The following is a 16,600-nucleotide window of genomic DNA, read 5'->3' on the forward strand; positions in this document are numbered from 1 at the left end:
GAGAGAACAGAAAAGTTTGAGTTTGCTTTTGAATGTGAACACAGCTGTGACAGCAAGCTCCCCTTCCAGACCTGGACCGAGTATCCCTAGTCTCTACCAGGGTACTTAAACACAAAGACTCATGGAGGTGCTTGAAACCACTCTTAGTCTGGCCCCTCACCCAGGACCAATTTGCCTTGGGAGACCCAACCAGGAGTTACTGCTCCCAACAACATGGCTCCCAGAGTCACAGAGACACGCACCCCCCCTTGTCTACAGTGTCCTTTGGTGTTATATTTTAGTTCAATTTTCAATCGTCAAAGTGCAAATATGCTGAGTATTTCAAAATATTTTTACCAGTCAGGCTCCTCTGTGTTTTCAAATCTAACCCCTGTGTATGTTGTGTCTTCTTGTTTGTTAGGACCCGCAGCTCCTGGATCTGATTCCTGATAAAGGTCCGGTCTCTGGGGGAACCAGACTGACCATCAGAGGACGACAACTGCTGACAGGACAAAAGGCCGACCTAAGCGCTTTCCTGGGCCCCCAGCCCTGCTACATGTGAGTACTACACTACTACTGCTCCTGCTACTACTACGGTTAAACTGATGCAATGTAAACTTCAGTGTTTGAACAGACTTCATTTAATTCATCAAAAAATAAAAGAATCTGACTGACATGTTAACATCCTCTCCTTGTCTCCTATTTCCTTGTGTCCTCCCCCTGTTTCTCCTTCATTGTCTCTTCTCTCTCTCCTTGTTTCCTTGTCTCCTCTCATCTCTCCTCCCAGTGTGGAAGAGGTGAATGACACCCAGTTAGTGTGTCAGACTGGTTCCAGTAATCAGACTGGTGGAGTCACAGTTCGGGTTTTTTTCGGTAAAGCGGAGAGAACCGTTCCGAACTTTACCTTCCGTTACCTTGATGACCCCGTCATCACCGATGCCACACCTGCAGAGAGCTTCTATGCGTAAGAATCTGATCAACGATCACCAATAATCAATCATCTTATATCTCAAACCAATGTCCTAATAAGGTGATAACTTCCTTTCCTCAGAGGCGGGCGTATCGTCATGGTGACAGGCAGGAACCTGGACGTCGTACAGCAGCCAATCATAGCGGTATGGGTGGAACCTCTGGAGGACCAGAGGGTGAAACGAAGAAGACGATTGGCTCTGCTCACTGCCAAGCAGCAGCTGGTCTTCAACAGCACCATGACAACGGTGAAGTCAACCGGCCAATCAGACATGAGTTAGACATGGTCAAAGGTCTTCCTGATTCTGTCTCTGAAATATACCTTTAATTTTACCTGTCTCATTCCCTCTCCACCTGTCTGTCTTTCTTTTTGCCTTTCTCTCCTGTCTCTCTCTCCACTTATCTGTCTCTCATCCTGCCTGACTGTCCTGTCTCTCCACCTGTCTGCCCCTCAGGTAACAGAGCGCTGCTCTGTCCTGTCGTCCTCTCAGATGACCTGTCCGACACCCAAAGTGACCCCAGAGGTCAAAGTGAAGGGTGTCTGGTTTCAGCTGGACAATGTCAGAGTCCAGTATGAAAGCATCAAGGTACCTGTCTGTCTCTCTACCTGTCTGTCTGTCTGTGAATCTTCAGTAAATCTGAAACAGAATCTTCAGTCTCATTCAGATTGTTCTCATCAGTAATTTAACTCATTGTCCAGAAGGATGTGGTCTGTAATTGACATTCAGCAGGACAAAGATTAAAGAGAAAGAATAAAGCCTTCTCAGGGGGGTGCTGGAGAGTTGAATGGGAGGCAAAGATACTGTGTGAGGTGAATTTCAGTCAAAAATTGCGTTCCTCATCAGTCAGAATATGAAACACATATTGAATCATTCAGTATGACTTACACTTCCAGAGGATATCATTATCTCTGATGTCCATCCAGAATAAACATCCAGACATCCACTTAGAAACCAGACAAAAAAGGGGGGTGTTAAAATCAGCCCACCTCCCCTACAGACATGAATACAGTCTGAATGGAGCTTTACAGGAGACTTTTCCAGTGATGATCACTAATGGACTGACAAAAACACAGTGTGGGTCTGATGGAGAAACCTGTCTATCTCTCTACCTGTCTTGTCTGCCTGGCTGTCTCTCAGGGAAGAAGCTTCACATATTATTCAAACCCAGAGTTTTTTCCTCTGAATCGAGAAGCTCCAGATGCTCCGTATCGCTTCAAACCAGGAGGAGTGATCGCTGTGGAGGTAAACTTCTTTACTGGACAGTATAAACCAGTGAACCAGTCTGTTCACTGACTGACAGAATACGGGATTTCTGAAGTCTGTGTTTACGTGCCGTCCCTCAGGGTCAGGACCTGATCAGAGCAATATCCAGACAGGAAGTGACGGCTCGGCTCGGAGATCAGGAGTGTGAGGTGAAAACTCTGGATAACACTCACCTGTACTGTGAACCACCAGAGATCCAACCAATGAGTGTGGACGACAGCAACGAGCTGCCCAGCCTCAAGGTAACATAAACATGTATATATAGAAATATCTTTCACGTGGCGAGCCTGTGTACCAGGGCAGGGTGGCCAGACAGGGAACAGGACTCGAAGTGGAGGTTGAGGCAGATCAAACAAAACGAAAACTAACCTGCGGTGGCTGTGGAGGGCCAAAATACTACAGCAAAGCAAACAAAACTGAAACATATGAAATAACACAAGAACGCCATCTGCTGGCAAACATATAACTCACTCCCTGTCAAGCTGTCAAAACTGTAATTTACAGTCATGAAGCAGCTGAGTTGCTGGTGTACAACTTTTTCAATAACTGGGCGAGGCATAGGGACTTTTGCTGGGGTTGCCAGGGCAATCTCATGTAGTGTTTTCCCGTGTCTAAAATCCATTGAGTGTTGTGAGAAAATATTGGCATTGTTCTCCACCAGCTTCCTGCCTAAGATGAACTCTTTGCTCCTCTTCCTCACCAGCAGCTATACTGAGGGTACAGGGTAGGGCTCCCCCCCAGGATTTGGGCTGAGTGACCTTTTTCCACTGTAACACATCCCAAGGGGAATGTATTGCCAGATAAAGATGTAGATTGATCATTACTGGTCATGCAGATAAGTTCATGACTCTGGCTTGACAGGAACACGACCCTTTTTCACATAAGTAAGAACCCTGCCCAGTACAAGGCCCTCTGGCAGCTGGGAACCCACATAAAAATCAGCTAGGGGGTCCAGGGATCCATATTCCACTCTCAGGTCATCAAAAGCCCTCTCAGGAATTTGTTCAGGTGGGGAGAGATTTAAGACCAGCCTCCTAGCCTCACCAGTCAGGTGCCACACAGTGGTTGCAAAACAGAGGTGTGATGGTAGTTTGCGGCGTCAAGAGGATACTGCAGGTCTTGGATCCACTCTTAAATCAGGATTTTGCACTCAGAGTCCCCACTGAACACTACATTTTCACCTGATGTGTCTGGGTGAATTCACCATGGATGGGTTGGACAAGGGAAAAGCTAGTTGACCCACCGAAGCCAGGTGGGGGAATGTGTGGGATTGCGTAGTAGCCTGCATATGATAAGCGGGGGCTGAACTACATCTACTGAGCTCTCCTTCACTCCCAGAATGCACCTGGAATTTCTGTCCAGGAGGTGATTGTCTGCAAACATAGTAAATCATTCACCCTGATGTTTGTGTTGTAGCACTTTCTGAGTAAATCTATTAAACAACAAGCTGCTGCTCCCTCTCAAGCTGTCACATATAAACAGAATATATCTGACAAGACCAAAACAAACAAGAATTCAGATTTTTGTTCCTTATTATTCTCTCTGTCTGCTGGTCTCTCTCTCAGGTGTTCATGGGAAACCTGCTGGTGGACCTGGGACTGGTTCAGTATGACAGTGACTCTCTTCTGTCTCCCGTCCCATTGGCTGCTCAGATTGGTTTGGGGGCAGGAGCAGCTGTCATCATCCTGTCAGTGCTGGTCGTCATCCTCATGTACAGGTACCTGTCCTTCTGACTCCACCTGTCTGTCTGACTCTTTTTATCAAATTGAAATTTTGACCCCTTAACAAACACTTTCCTCTTGAGTATGTCTGACAGTTTGTATTCTGTATTAACAAGTGAAGCTCTATAATGTTTCCACTAAGTGAAATACTCCATGTTTTCTATGCAGTAGGCCATAAACTTTGGGATCTCTACTACTTATAATTCAATTCTAAAAGCTTTAACAAAGTTTGGAAAAACAGCTTGAGTTTGTAATGAGCTGCCAACAGACAAGCTTCTATATACAAGAATTCTTAATTGATCACAATTAGTGGGCTTGATGTTTTTGCTTGTGTTTGTGTGTGTAGGAGGAAGAGTAAACAGGCTCTCAGAGATTATAAGAAGGTTTTGCTGCAGTTGGAAACTCTGGAGATCAACGTGGGAGACCAGTGTCGCAAAGAGTTCACTGGTACACAAACACACATACTTCTAAAATGTACAGATGGTACAGACTTATCCAAAGTGATGCTGACTAAAGGTGATGGGAAGAGTTTTCCTTATGTTCACCTTAAATGTAAATTCTGTATACTGTACAGATGTCGTATACCTCCAGGTCAGATAAGAAAAAACAATACAGAAACCTTTACACCACTTTTCAACCTACCAAAGCCCTTTAGAATTTTTAAAAGGGGCTTCTTGTTTGTGTGTAGACCTGATGACTGAGATGATGGACCTGAGCAGTGATGTTGGAGGACCAGGACTCCCCCTGCTGGACTACAGGACGTACGCAGAGAGAGTCTTCTTCCCAGGCCAGCAGGTGGCGCCGCTGAGCCGCCAGCTGGACCTGCCGGAGTCCAGGAGGCAGACTGTGGAGCAGGGCCTCCAGCAGCTCAACAACCTGCTCAACAACAGACTCTTCCTTACCAGGGTGGGTCGGGGGGGCAGGAAGAGGGGCACGTGATACTGATGTAACCTGGTCTCAGATCAGGAGACACCTGGATCTGCAGGTGATAGCTTGTTCTATCTCTGTCTCTCAGTTCATCCACACTCTGGAGGCCCAGCAGGGTTTCTCTCAGAGAGACCGGGGTTACGTTGCCAGTCTGCTCACGATGGCCTTGCATGATAAACTGGAGTATTTCACTGAGGTCATGAAGAGTCTGCTGCAGGATCTGGTGCAACAGTACGTCGCCAAGAATCCCAAACTCATGCTACGGCGGTACGTAAAACAAACACACTTTCATCTGTGAAATCTATCAACTGCAGTCAACTATAAACTGCCATTCAGGTGTTTTTTCTTATGTTTTAAAACCTGCTCATTTACCAAAGAATACCATCAGTTTTTTTAATCTCCTACCATAGCCACAGAATGAAAATCAGCTTGAGGGGGCTTGAAATTCACTGCAGATAGTGACGTATTCACAGTGAGGTCTAATTAAAACTAGAACTTTTTGTAGGCCTGAAAACATGTCAGCAGAGCTCCTCGGTCGCTCAAAGGATAACTAGAACTGCTCAATCAAAGGCAACTGGGCTTTTTGTAGATCCTTGATTCTACAGCAATTTCATTTGCTTTAGACTTAGCCCGTCAAGGTAGGTAGGTAGTAGACTAAGCAGAGTATCTCATCCTGTCCGCTGTTCCAGGACTGGGACAGAATCCCTCCTCCTGAATCTGAGAGTCCTTTCCAACAGATTTACACAAGGCTTCCACTGAGTCCTCCAACTGTTTCAGTTGTTCTTTCAACCACTGCACTATATCCCCCATCCTCTGACAGTCTGGTTAAATCCCTGCCTCCCTCTCCTGGGTGGCTTCTTGCATCAGCAGGTTCTTGGGTTAGTTTTTGAAACCTACAGGTCCTGCTGTGTTCTGGCACCTGAGGACCAAATTTGAGCTGACTCCGGTCAATATATTGTTACCAGATTTCACACTCGGGCCAGTTTAGGGTCAGTGTCAACGCCTGGAATCTGACTATCTGATTAATCTGATCCAGGTTTTTTTTTTGATGGATTGTTGGTCATTTGATCATCCAGACTGTCCGTCTGTCTGTCTGTCTGCCTGCCTGCCTGCCTGCCTGTCTGTCTGTCTGTCTGTCTGTCTGCCCAGCTGGCTGTCTGTCTGCCCGGCTGGCTGTCTCTCTGCCTGCTGATGGCTGTTTTCTGCTATGTTTCAGGACAGAGACAGTTGTAGAGAAGATGTTGACCAACTGGATGTCTATCTGCCTCTACTCCTTCCTCAAGGTAAATGTCTGTTTGTTTTCCTGTCTGTAGAAACACTAATATGTCTCTGTCTCCATCCCCCTGCCCACGTCACCCTTACCTGTCTGTGTGTCTACCTATCAGGAGGTGGCAGGGGAGCCTCTCTACATGCTCTACAGAGCCATTAAGTATCAGGTGGATAAAGGACCAGTTGACGTTGTGACGGGAAAAGCCAAACGAACACTAAATGACAGCCACCTGCTACGAGAGGACATTGACTACTGCGCTATGGTAACCACGGCAACACACACACAGACCTCAACCTCAACAATAACACCTGGGCAATATAAGCACTTCATAATGGACAAAAAGGTGTCCTAATATACTGTACAACAACAATGGACGAGTTGGTGGCGAAGATCTTCACACTATGTTCAAGTCGTGGAGTTCTTTTACATCTTTATCTCTATGTGGACACCTGGGAATCTGACTTTTCTGTACCTGTTCTCTCTCGCTCAGACCCTGACAGTGTTGGTGAAGAATGGAGTCGAGGTTCAACCTTGTCCTGTTAAAGTGCTCGACACCGACACTATCACACAGGTAGGTACCTGTCTGTCTGTCTGTCTGTCTGTCTGTCTGTCTGTCTGACTGCTACTGATTACCACCTGTCTGTCTGTCTCTCACCTGTCTGTATGCAGGTGAAGGATAAGATCCTGGATCAGGTCTACAGAGGAGCTCCGTTCTCTCAGAGACCAGCTGCAGACAGTCTGGACCTGGGTACACACACACACACACACCTGTCTCACGTCTCTGGTTTGATTGACAGCTCATACTGACCTGAGTTTTTGTATTTAATTGACAGAGTGGCGTTCAGGTCAGGCAGGTCACCTGACCCTGTCAGATGATGATGTCACAGCGGTGGTTCAAGGTCGCTGGAAACGACTTAACACTCTGCAGCACTACAAGGTAACAAGTCTTCAGTTCCTCTTCTTCTACACCTTCTACACTTCACTCTTCATTTTCTCCTCTTCTTCTCTTTCACTTCCTCCCTTCTGTCCTTGTTTACATCCCATCAGTTAAATATTAAACTCTCCTCTTGTATTCTTCAGGTTCCAGATGGAGCGACAGTTGCTCTGATTCCTCGTTCTCAGAGTTCAGGTGGAATTGGAGTCAACCAGGTTTTCCAGACCGGAGAGAGTAAGAACATGATACGTCTAAACAACTGAACGCGTAGAACATGTGGAACATCTAAAACCCAGCACAACACAAACAGAATCATATCAAACATCTAGAAACATCTAGAAAATCAAGAACATCTGAAACCCAGAGCCAGCACAGAGAGAAACATGTAGGATATCTAGAGCCCAGAACCAACAACAACAACCCAGATCATGTAGAACCCAGAACCAAAGTGTGGAAGACCATAAAGAACCCAGAAAGACCACACAGAGAATCATCTAGTACATCTAGAACCCAGACCCAATACACAAGGACACACACAAAAACTCAAACCTTAACAAACACAAAGAAACCATCTAGAACCATTAGTCACACACATTGAAAACCACATAAAGCACATAGAACCCACAACTAACACAAAGAGAACTATCTAGAACACCCTGAACAGAGATAATAATATCTCATAGCATAACATGTACAACACATAAACTTGACCTAATACAGAGAAACATCTGAAACTGAGAACCAACATGTAGAGAAGCATTTAGATCACCTAGACTAGAACCCAGAACAACACGAACACAACTAGAACATCTAGAACTGATCATCAACACAAAGAGAACTATCTAGAACATCTAGAACCCATAACTAACACAAAGAGAATCTACAGATAACTCTGTAGTTTTGTCAGATACAGGGTTTCTTCTCTGTCTGAGATGAATCCCCCGGTGTTTTCTTATTGGTCATTGTGGTGACTGACTGTGTGTGGTTGCCATAGAAACGCCGATGCTGGAAGGCGAGGAGGAGGAGGGTCTGCGTCTGTGGCACCTGGTGAAGAGCAGCGAAGATTCTGAAATCCCAAAACACAGAAAGAGCAGCATGAGGGAGAGAGAGAGAGCCAAGGCCATACCTGAGATTTACCTGACCAGACTGCTGTCTATGAAGGTAACACACACATTAACACACCTGAGATTTACCTGACCAGACTGCTGTCCACGAAGACACACAAAACCACAACCTGTCTCTCTCCCTCTCTCTCCCTCTCTCTTTCTACCTTACTGTCTCTCTATAGGGGACATTACAGAAGTTTGTGGATGACGTCTTTGTGGCAATTCTCAGTACAAAGCGTCCTCCTCCGATTGCTGTCAGATTCTTCTTCGACTTCCTGGACGACATGTCAGAGAAACACGGCATCGACGATCCCGAGACTGTCCACATTTGGAAGACCAACAGGTTAGAAACATACCTGGACACCTGTCTGTCTCTCAGGCCTGTCTGTCTCTCTGACATGTCTGCCTCTCTCTCCAGTCTCCCTCTCAGGTTCTGGGTGAACATCCTTAAGAATCCTCAGTTTGTTTTGGACGTTCAGGTGACCGACAGCATCGACGCCGTCCTGTCTGTCATTGCACAGACCTTCATTGACTCCTGCACCACCTCCGAGCACAAAGTGGGACGGGTATGGCCTGTGTGTCTCTCTGTCTGTCAAGTCAATTCAATTTTATTTATAAAGCCCAATATCACAAATTTGCCTTAAGGGGCTTTACAAGGAAGTTTTTCCTTGCCACTGTCGCCAAAATGCTTGCTCATGGTGGGAACTGTTGGGTCTCTGTAATAACATTATAAAGACTTGGTCTAGACCTGCTGTATTTGTTAAGTGTCATGAGATGACTTTTTGTTGTGATTTGGCGCTATACAAAAAAAATCTAATTGAATACAATCTGTACAGCATATGACACCCACTGTACTCATTTTTCATGAGAAAAACTCCCCAGAAAACCCTTTAACAGGCGATCTGTATGTTTACTGTGAGAGTATCTGGCTTTACCTGTATTAACACTGTGTGGTTTAGTCATGTGACCTCATGGTAACTTTCTGTTCAATCAGGACTCTCCTGTCAACAAGCTGCTGTACGCTAGAGAGATCCCCCGATACAAACAGCTGGTGGAGAGGTGAGACAGCTTGCTGTCAGAGTTACCATTGTTTTAGTTTAACATGTGCAGTTCACCATGAGGGCTGTCCTACTCTTAACATAGAAATTCACAGTTACCGTAGAAACATACAGTTATCACAGAAATACACCCTCACTGTTGTACAGTTACCACAGAAATACACCCTCACAGTTACCATACAAACACTCACTCACTGAAGAACAGTTACCTTAGAAACACACGTTCACTGCTGTACAGTTACCGCAGAAACACACCCTCACTGTTGTACAGTTAACTCACTGCAGTACAGTTACCACAGAAACACACACTCATTGCAGTACAATTACCACAGAACCATACCCTCACTGTCGTACAGTTAACTCACTGCAGTACAGTTAACTCACTGCAGTAAAGTTACCACAGAAACAATCCCTCACTGCAGCACAGTTACCACAGAAACACACCCTCACTGCAGTAAAGTTACCACAGAAACACACCTTCACTGTTGTACAGTTACCACAGAAACACACCCTCACTGCAGTACAGTTACCACAGAAACACACCCTCACTGCAGTAAAGTTACCACAGAAATACACCCTCACAGTTACCATACAAGCACTCACTCACTGAAGTACAGTTACCTTAGAAACACACGTTCACTGCCGTAGTTACGGCAGAAACACACCCTCACTGTTGTACAGTTACCACAGAAACACACCCTCACTGTTGTACAGTTAACTCACTGCAGTACAGTTACCACAGAAACACACCCTCACTGTTGTACAGTTACCATAGAAACACACCCTCACTGTTGTACAGTTACCACCGAAACACAAATTCACTGTTGTATAGTTACCACAGAAGCACACCCTCACTGTTGTACAGTTATCACAGAAACACAAATTCACTGTTGTACAGTTACCACAGAAACAATCCCTCACTGTTGTAGTTACGACAGAAACAATCCCTCATTGCAGTACAGTTACCACAGAAACACACCCTCACTGTTGTACAGTTACCACAGAAACACAAATTCACTGTTGTACAGTTACCACAGAAACACACCCTCACTGTTGTACAGTTACTGCAGAAACACACCTTCACTGTTGTACAGTTATCACACAAACAATCCCTCACTGTTGCACAGTTACCATAGAAGCACTCAGTCACTGCAGCACAGTAAACACAGAAACACATGCTCACTGCAGTACAGTTACCACAGAAACACACATTCACTGTTGTACACTTACCGTAGAAACACTCACTATTCACTACAGTTACTGTAGAAATGTACTCACTTCACTTCAGACACAAACTTTACTTACACTGTAAATAAGGAAAACGTTATAGTTTCTGTGAACATGTTATACTAATGTGACACCATATAAATGTGTGTGTGTGTGTGTGTGTGTGTGTAGGTATTACAGTGATATCCACAGTGCTGCGTCAGGCTGTTATCAGGAGATGAACTCCACTCTGACTGAACTGTCTGGGGTCAGTAAACAGAAACTGAATTGCAGATTACTGTCTGAAATATGCATATCTACTGAAGGAAACAACTTAACTTTAACATTAACTAACTAATTCTGTCTGTGTCTGTCTCTCTTTCTGCAGAGTTTTGCCTCAGAGATGAACAGTCTTGTTGCTCTTCATGAACTCTACAAGTACATCAACAAATATTATGATCAGGTAACAAACACACACACACACACACACATTTTATTTGTTTTATTTTTTATTTTATCAATTTCTCATATGTTCCATTTCCTGTTCTGTCTTAACTTCTGGTTGCTATTGCTGCTATAGTAAATACAGTCATGATTGGTTCACACAGCCTGTTATACATTTGTCAAAGTTGACCCCACATTTATGAGGTCATGTGACCTGACATCACCACATCCATATCTGTGCATCAAAGTGTGGCAGAATCTTCAACCAGCTCCGAAGCGTAACTTATAATAATAAGTTATTACATTTATCACAGACACTCACTAAACCTGCTGATTTCTGTTTTTTTGTCTTCACCCAACTAATATAATATATAGAATATATTTTGATAGTAATATGTTTGGCAATAATCAGCTCCTTATACAATAATAAGTGGGAGAAATAAGGTGGCTCTCCTCTGTCTGTCTCTGTATCCACCTGTCTCTCTCTCTCTCTCCCTGTACCTGTCCGTCTGTCAGATCATCATGTCTCTGGAGGAGGACAGTTCAGGTCAGAAGATGCAGTTGGCCTATCGGCTGCAGCAAGTCGCTGCCCTGGTGGAGAACAAGGTCACTGACCTCTGATGACATCTCACCCCATCAACATACCTACAGGAAGCAATGACCTCTGACCCTGTGACCCTGAAGATACTTGCTGTCCCCGCTGAGGAAGAGGAGGATGAAGAAGCTTCCTGTTGAACATCTTCAACAGCTCTGAGAAACTCTGGAAATCATGGGACTCCTGTCAACACTGTGTCTTCCTGCTGTGTGTGTGTGTGTGTGTGTGTGTGTGTGTGTGTGTGTATTGTCGATATATGAGGTTTTTATAGTCAGACTCAGGAGATCTCAGTTCTTTAGATTCCTTCACTCCGCAGCAGCATTCAAACTAAACTTAAACTGACCTGAACCCAAATCTAAACCAAACCTAAACCTGGCGTTAGACCAACCTGACACCAGAAAACGACAATCTAACCAATTAGATCAGGGAACACCATCATCACCTGCTGCCTTGCACTACATTTCCCGGAGTTCCCTGCTGCTCTGCGGTCTGTGTGGAGTCAGAAAGCACAATTTTGATTACTCTGATCACATGTATTGATTATTGACCTGCTGATCTCAGACATGCTGGATGTTTTTTATCAACAGTATTGCTGACAATATTTTTTGCCTTTACGACTGAAACCAGCACAACTCTGCATGTCATGAGCTTTATCCCAACATTTAGTGAAATGGGAGTTTTACTGAAGGCATTAACAGAATCAGGGAGCGTTTTTTTAAATCACATTTTCAGTTTGATTCCAGTTTCAGCTCCTTTCTTAATAACAGACTGAATCTTCTACCTGGAGCGCTTCAGGTAAACTTGACCCCTGACAACCTCAGGACCAGATACGACCCACACTTGTTCCCAGTCTTTCCAGTCTTCCTCGGTTCCAGGTCGAGTCCAGATTGACTCACCAGGGTTCTCAGGTTTATATTATATAAATGCCCATGTAAATCTTTTGGACCTGACAACATCCGACAAGTGCTGAATTTCTGTTAATGAGCTAATCAGCACACAGCAGATTAGTGGCCATAGAAGGATGAGGAAATGTATCCCAGTGATGCTTGTTACTATAGAGACCTTAGTACTACCATAGTGCTATTGCTACTACCACCGTCTTCTGACCTGAGGTTGATGATGATGAAAATGGAAAATTAAGATATGTTACAAGTCTAGACAAGAAAGGATCTTTTTAGATGGTGTTTTAATTGTACCATCTGCACAACAAACAGTAGAATAGATTAATCACAATCAGTGGATTCATCTAGTAAATGTGAAAAAAACTTTATGATCAAGGTCAGATTTTGTGACCTTGATTTGTGAGAGTCTAGTCAATTTAAAGACCTTGTGATACGGAAGTTAATCCACAAGTTCTCATGAAATATGTGACTTTATAAGCTTGGTGACGTATTGACTACTTACAGAGCTCAGTGAACTACTGTGGTTGGTGAGCTTTACCACTAACATGCTAGCACTAGTCAGCCCCAACTTAAGTTAAACACACATGCAGCTGAATTAAATAGCTCGCTAATGGGACAAAAAGTTCACAAAGTTGACTCAAGAGACATATTTGTACCATCAACTCCTGTGTAGATCTGCTGTATCTTAGTTGTGGAGCAGTTTATACTCTGACAGAAGAGCTTCAATAAAACTGGATGGTAATAAACTACGATAGCTTCCCCCAATTTGGACTCACTGGCTCTCCGTCCACTCAAAGCTCAGCTCTGTCAGGACGGCTTACTATTGGTCAACAGAGATAATTGGACTCAAATGAAAAGGTTTGCACAGATTTACTTCACCTATGTGAGTGAATCCACTGAGTGCAGCAATTCCATTGAAATTAACTGATTTTGCATCAAAACTTTGCAGTTTGAAATGCAGATGTGACCAAGCCTTTGCCTCAAAAGGGTTTGCAAGCTAGTGATGTAGTTATCTTGCTAGCTAGCTTCTTCAAGCTAACATGTTGGTTCCTAGTCATTTTCAACAAGACTTTTTGAAAAGCTGGAAAACAGAAGGATGATTAGAGACTAGAATCACACTGAAAATAAAGTTAAACTGAAACAAAGTTGAACCTGCTGAATGAACAAAGAGCTGATTGATGATAAAAAATAATCTGAAATATGGGGGAGAAGTTTAAACTGTGTGTGTGTGTGTGTGTGTGTGTGTGTGTGTGTGTGTGTTAGCTAGTTACTAACTTATTATGTGTACATATTGTAAGTCCTGTTTATCCCAGCTGTGCCTTCACTCTTGCAGCTAGGTGGTGCTGTCTTATTGGTCATGTGTCACAGTGCATCATGGGAAGATAAACTCATTTTAATGCATTTTTAACTCTAACTGAGCCAGGGAGGGGAAACAACAGCGATTTACACAAACCCCCATGTACAAATACCCCAGATTAAACCCAAACAGCCTGAGTATTCCTGGATATATGCTATAAACAGCTAGCATAATATTTGCTATATTGCACAACAACTACCATTACGCTAGGTTGGCAAAAACAATCTCACCTCGCTCACTCACTTGCTTGATTGAGTTGAGTTTGTTTTGTTAACTGCTGTTTACAAGGTCAAGAATGGACTGTCAAGTAAAACAATTCTAGGACTTTATAATGTGTTTGTAGCTACTATGATATGGACAGGCTAGAAACAACTAGCACTACAGATATGTTAGGTCTTATAACCTTTTAAAGCTGGTGTGTGAAACGTTTGTCTCCCCCCTCTGGCGGATGCCTATAAGTTTTTCTGTAGCCCAGAGCCATGTAGAAAGAGAGTCACGCCATCTCTGTTCACTAACTAATTACCAAAAATCACAGTTTTGTCTCTCTGTATTCACCCTGGATGTAATATATTTACGCATTCGAATGATTCGTAAAGAACTTCCTGGAACTATCGGAAGTCTATGTGAATCACGTGATGATCAAGTATTTTGAACTTCCTTGATGCGACTCTGTCTCTACATGGCTCTGCTGTAGCCATGGAGACAGCCCACTCCATCACTAAGGTTGCTACATTCAGCTCTGGCAAACCAATCATTGCTGGTTGACGTAAAACGCATCACTACTGGTGCACCAGCGCGGGAATGTCACCACAGGCACTAGATTTGAAAACTCTGTATACTGAAACATAGAGAGATTTACCTGTGATGATAGGCTTAATCAGATTTGTGTGAACTTGTTTGGCAATGGTTTAACAGACGTTCATTATATGTAAAACTTCTGCACTCTAGCTTTAAAAAATGTTGTGCTAGGTATCAACAGCTTCAAATGTTATTGACAGGATGTTACAACTATGTAATATCATTGAACAAAAACAGCTACCAACAGCCTGGATAACATCGGATATGCTAGCTGTTTGTAATTCTAGCTAGAAACAGCCTGCATACCATTATATTTCTATTAAAACAGCTAGCATAACATTAACTAGCTGTTTGTTGCTGGTATAACATATATAACATCTAAAATTTTACAGTTAGTATAACATCTGGTGTGTTTGTTGTTTGAAACTAGCTGTCTGTGATTAGTATATTGTCAACCTACAAACAACTAGCAGTACAAATTTGCTCTCTTGGCTTAACCTTGTGTAAACCGTGTTATGCTTACTAAAAACAGAGATTATCATTTTCTACAGGAGGATAGAACTGTAATATCAACCAACAGCTACCACCAGTGAGCATGTTTGGTATTCAATCGTCACATCAATCCCACCAGTGTGTGTTGTCCTTTATGATGATGCTGTTTTTAGCTAGCTGATGCTACAATAGCAACAAACCTTTGGCTACCAACAGCTAGCATATTTTAGCTACTTTTCCTTAGCTGATTTAACATTTGCAGAGCTACAAATTGTATTGTTTAGCTCTGATATCAATCAGCTGTGCTGTCATACAGGCTGAATCCAGATCTGAACCTCCCTGCACTCACAGACTCGCTAAGATAAAAACAGTTAGACCACGCACGACAGGTTTGAATATATTATCACTGTTAAAGGGTTTTAAAGTTTTACTGTACATATGCATCTTTCTCTATCTCTATGTAAAGCAGCACATATTTAGCAAGTAACTGCCAGTATAAAGAGTTGTCACAAAGTGAAGATTCAGCTGGTGTGGATGGCCCTGCAGAGTTTTATGTAGTCTTCGTGTGCAACTCTGCTGTTGGCCACAGAGTGGGACAGGATACTTTCTTGATTCTCCGACAAGATACATCCTGGATTGTCTTGGACTCTCGCGATTGGATACTTCTGGGACTCCTGCTGACAGTATACTTCCGGGATTCTCCTGGGCTGCGGTCGAATAGTCAAAAGAATTACGTCCTCTGACTTTTCTTCACAGATGTGAAGGAGAATTCATCAGGACTTAATTCAGTGCTAACAGAATCTGACTGCACTCATGCTAGACAATGTAATTATGCGACGGTGGATGTTATTGTCATGGGTCTGCCATGGTCACTTTAAATGTTGCTGCTGCAAGGAATTGTGGGACGGCATTATCTCCTTTCCTTTGGTAAAGGATGGTCCAGTGTACCCTATGCTAAAGGAGATAAGAAAGGAAGCACTGAAGCACCGTTCAACCAGCTTTTATCACGGCTGCCACTGAGATACTTCCATTTCACTCAGGAAGCTTCCAAAGCTAAAAAGACTATTTGACTGCAACCCTGGACTCTCCTGACAGGATACCTCCTGGACCCTCCATGTCTCTTGTGATAGTATACTTCCTGGTCTCCAGACAGGATACTTCCTGGACTCATGCTGTATGTTTTTCAGTGTAAGTGGACTCTAACTGAGACTGAACCCATCAGGCAATAAATAAACAGACTGACTGTCAGCGGTCGTGTCTGCTGCTGAACTGAAACAGAAAATTGACAGATTTTGTTATAAAATGAGACGTTTGTTGAATGATCTTCCTGCTGACTGATCGCAGCTTCTTTACTTTTCTTCTAATAATATTTCTGATGATTATCGCTGTTTAATCTGAATGTTTCTCCTCTGTGTTTTTGCCTTGCGTGTTTTTTGAGCCTGTGTGTGACCCGTAGTTGTAGTTCTCTGATCAGATTAGACTTCTGCATGCGAGTGATGATGAAGATTTATGGTGCTTCTTCAAGCTAATTTTTTTTTTAATAAAGACAAGAGGTGGAGCTTCAACTCTGCTGTGCC

The 16,600-nt window shown here is 43.5% G+C and overlaps 1 protein-coding gene across 1 annotated transcript in view; it reads left to right on the plus strand.

Moving 5' to 3' along the window:
• Window positions 1–11,673, plus strand: part of plxnb3 (plexin B3) — a 51,430-nt gene extending 39,757 nt beyond the window's left edge. The window contains exons 17-39 of the mRNA XM_070909686.1: window positions 401–537; window positions 767–943; window positions 1,031–1,196; window positions 1,404–1,535; window positions 2,088–2,192; window positions 2,294–2,455; window positions 3,779–3,930; window positions 4,281–4,381; window positions 4,623–4,840; window positions 4,950–5,128; window positions 6,078–6,144; window positions 6,247–6,393; window positions 6,622–6,702; window positions 6,801–6,879; window positions 6,965–7,068; window positions 7,212–7,299; window positions 8,060–8,226; window positions 8,354–8,514; window positions 8,590–8,737; window positions 9,166–9,230; window positions 10,628–10,703; window positions 10,824–10,898; window positions 11,396–11,673. Coding sequence (XP_070765787.1) covers window positions 401–537; window positions 767–943; window positions 1,031–1,196; window positions 1,404–1,535; window positions 2,088–2,192; window positions 2,294–2,455; window positions 3,779–3,930; window positions 4,281–4,381; window positions 4,623–4,840; window positions 4,950–5,128; window positions 6,078–6,144; window positions 6,247–6,393; window positions 6,622–6,702; window positions 6,801–6,879; window positions 6,965–7,068; window positions 7,212–7,299; window positions 8,060–8,226; window positions 8,354–8,514; window positions 8,590–8,737; window positions 9,166–9,230; window positions 10,628–10,703; window positions 10,824–10,898; window positions 11,396–11,500 — 2,892 coding nt within the window. The 3' untranslated portion in view covers window positions 11,501–11,673. The remainder of the gene's footprint in view (window positions 1–400; window positions 538–766; window positions 944–1,030; window positions 1,197–1,403; window positions 1,536–2,087; window positions 2,193–2,293; window positions 2,456–3,778; window positions 3,931–4,280; window positions 4,382–4,622; window positions 4,841–4,949; window positions 5,129–6,077; window positions 6,145–6,246; window positions 6,394–6,621; window positions 6,703–6,800; window positions 6,880–6,964; window positions 7,069–7,211; window positions 7,300–8,059; window positions 8,227–8,353; window positions 8,515–8,589; window positions 8,738–9,165; window positions 9,231–10,627; window positions 10,704–10,823; window positions 10,899–11,395) is intronic.
• Window positions 11,674–16,600: the final 4,927 nt, after the last annotated feature.

Source organism: Enoplosus armatus, chromosome 8 (genome assembly GCF_043641665.1).
Source record: "Enoplosus armatus isolate fEnoArm2 chromosome 8, fEnoArm2.hap1, whole genome shotgun sequence".
Classification (NCBI taxonomy): domain Eukaryota; kingdom Metazoa; phylum Chordata; class Actinopteri; order Centrarchiformes; family Enoplosidae; genus Enoplosus; species Enoplosus armatus.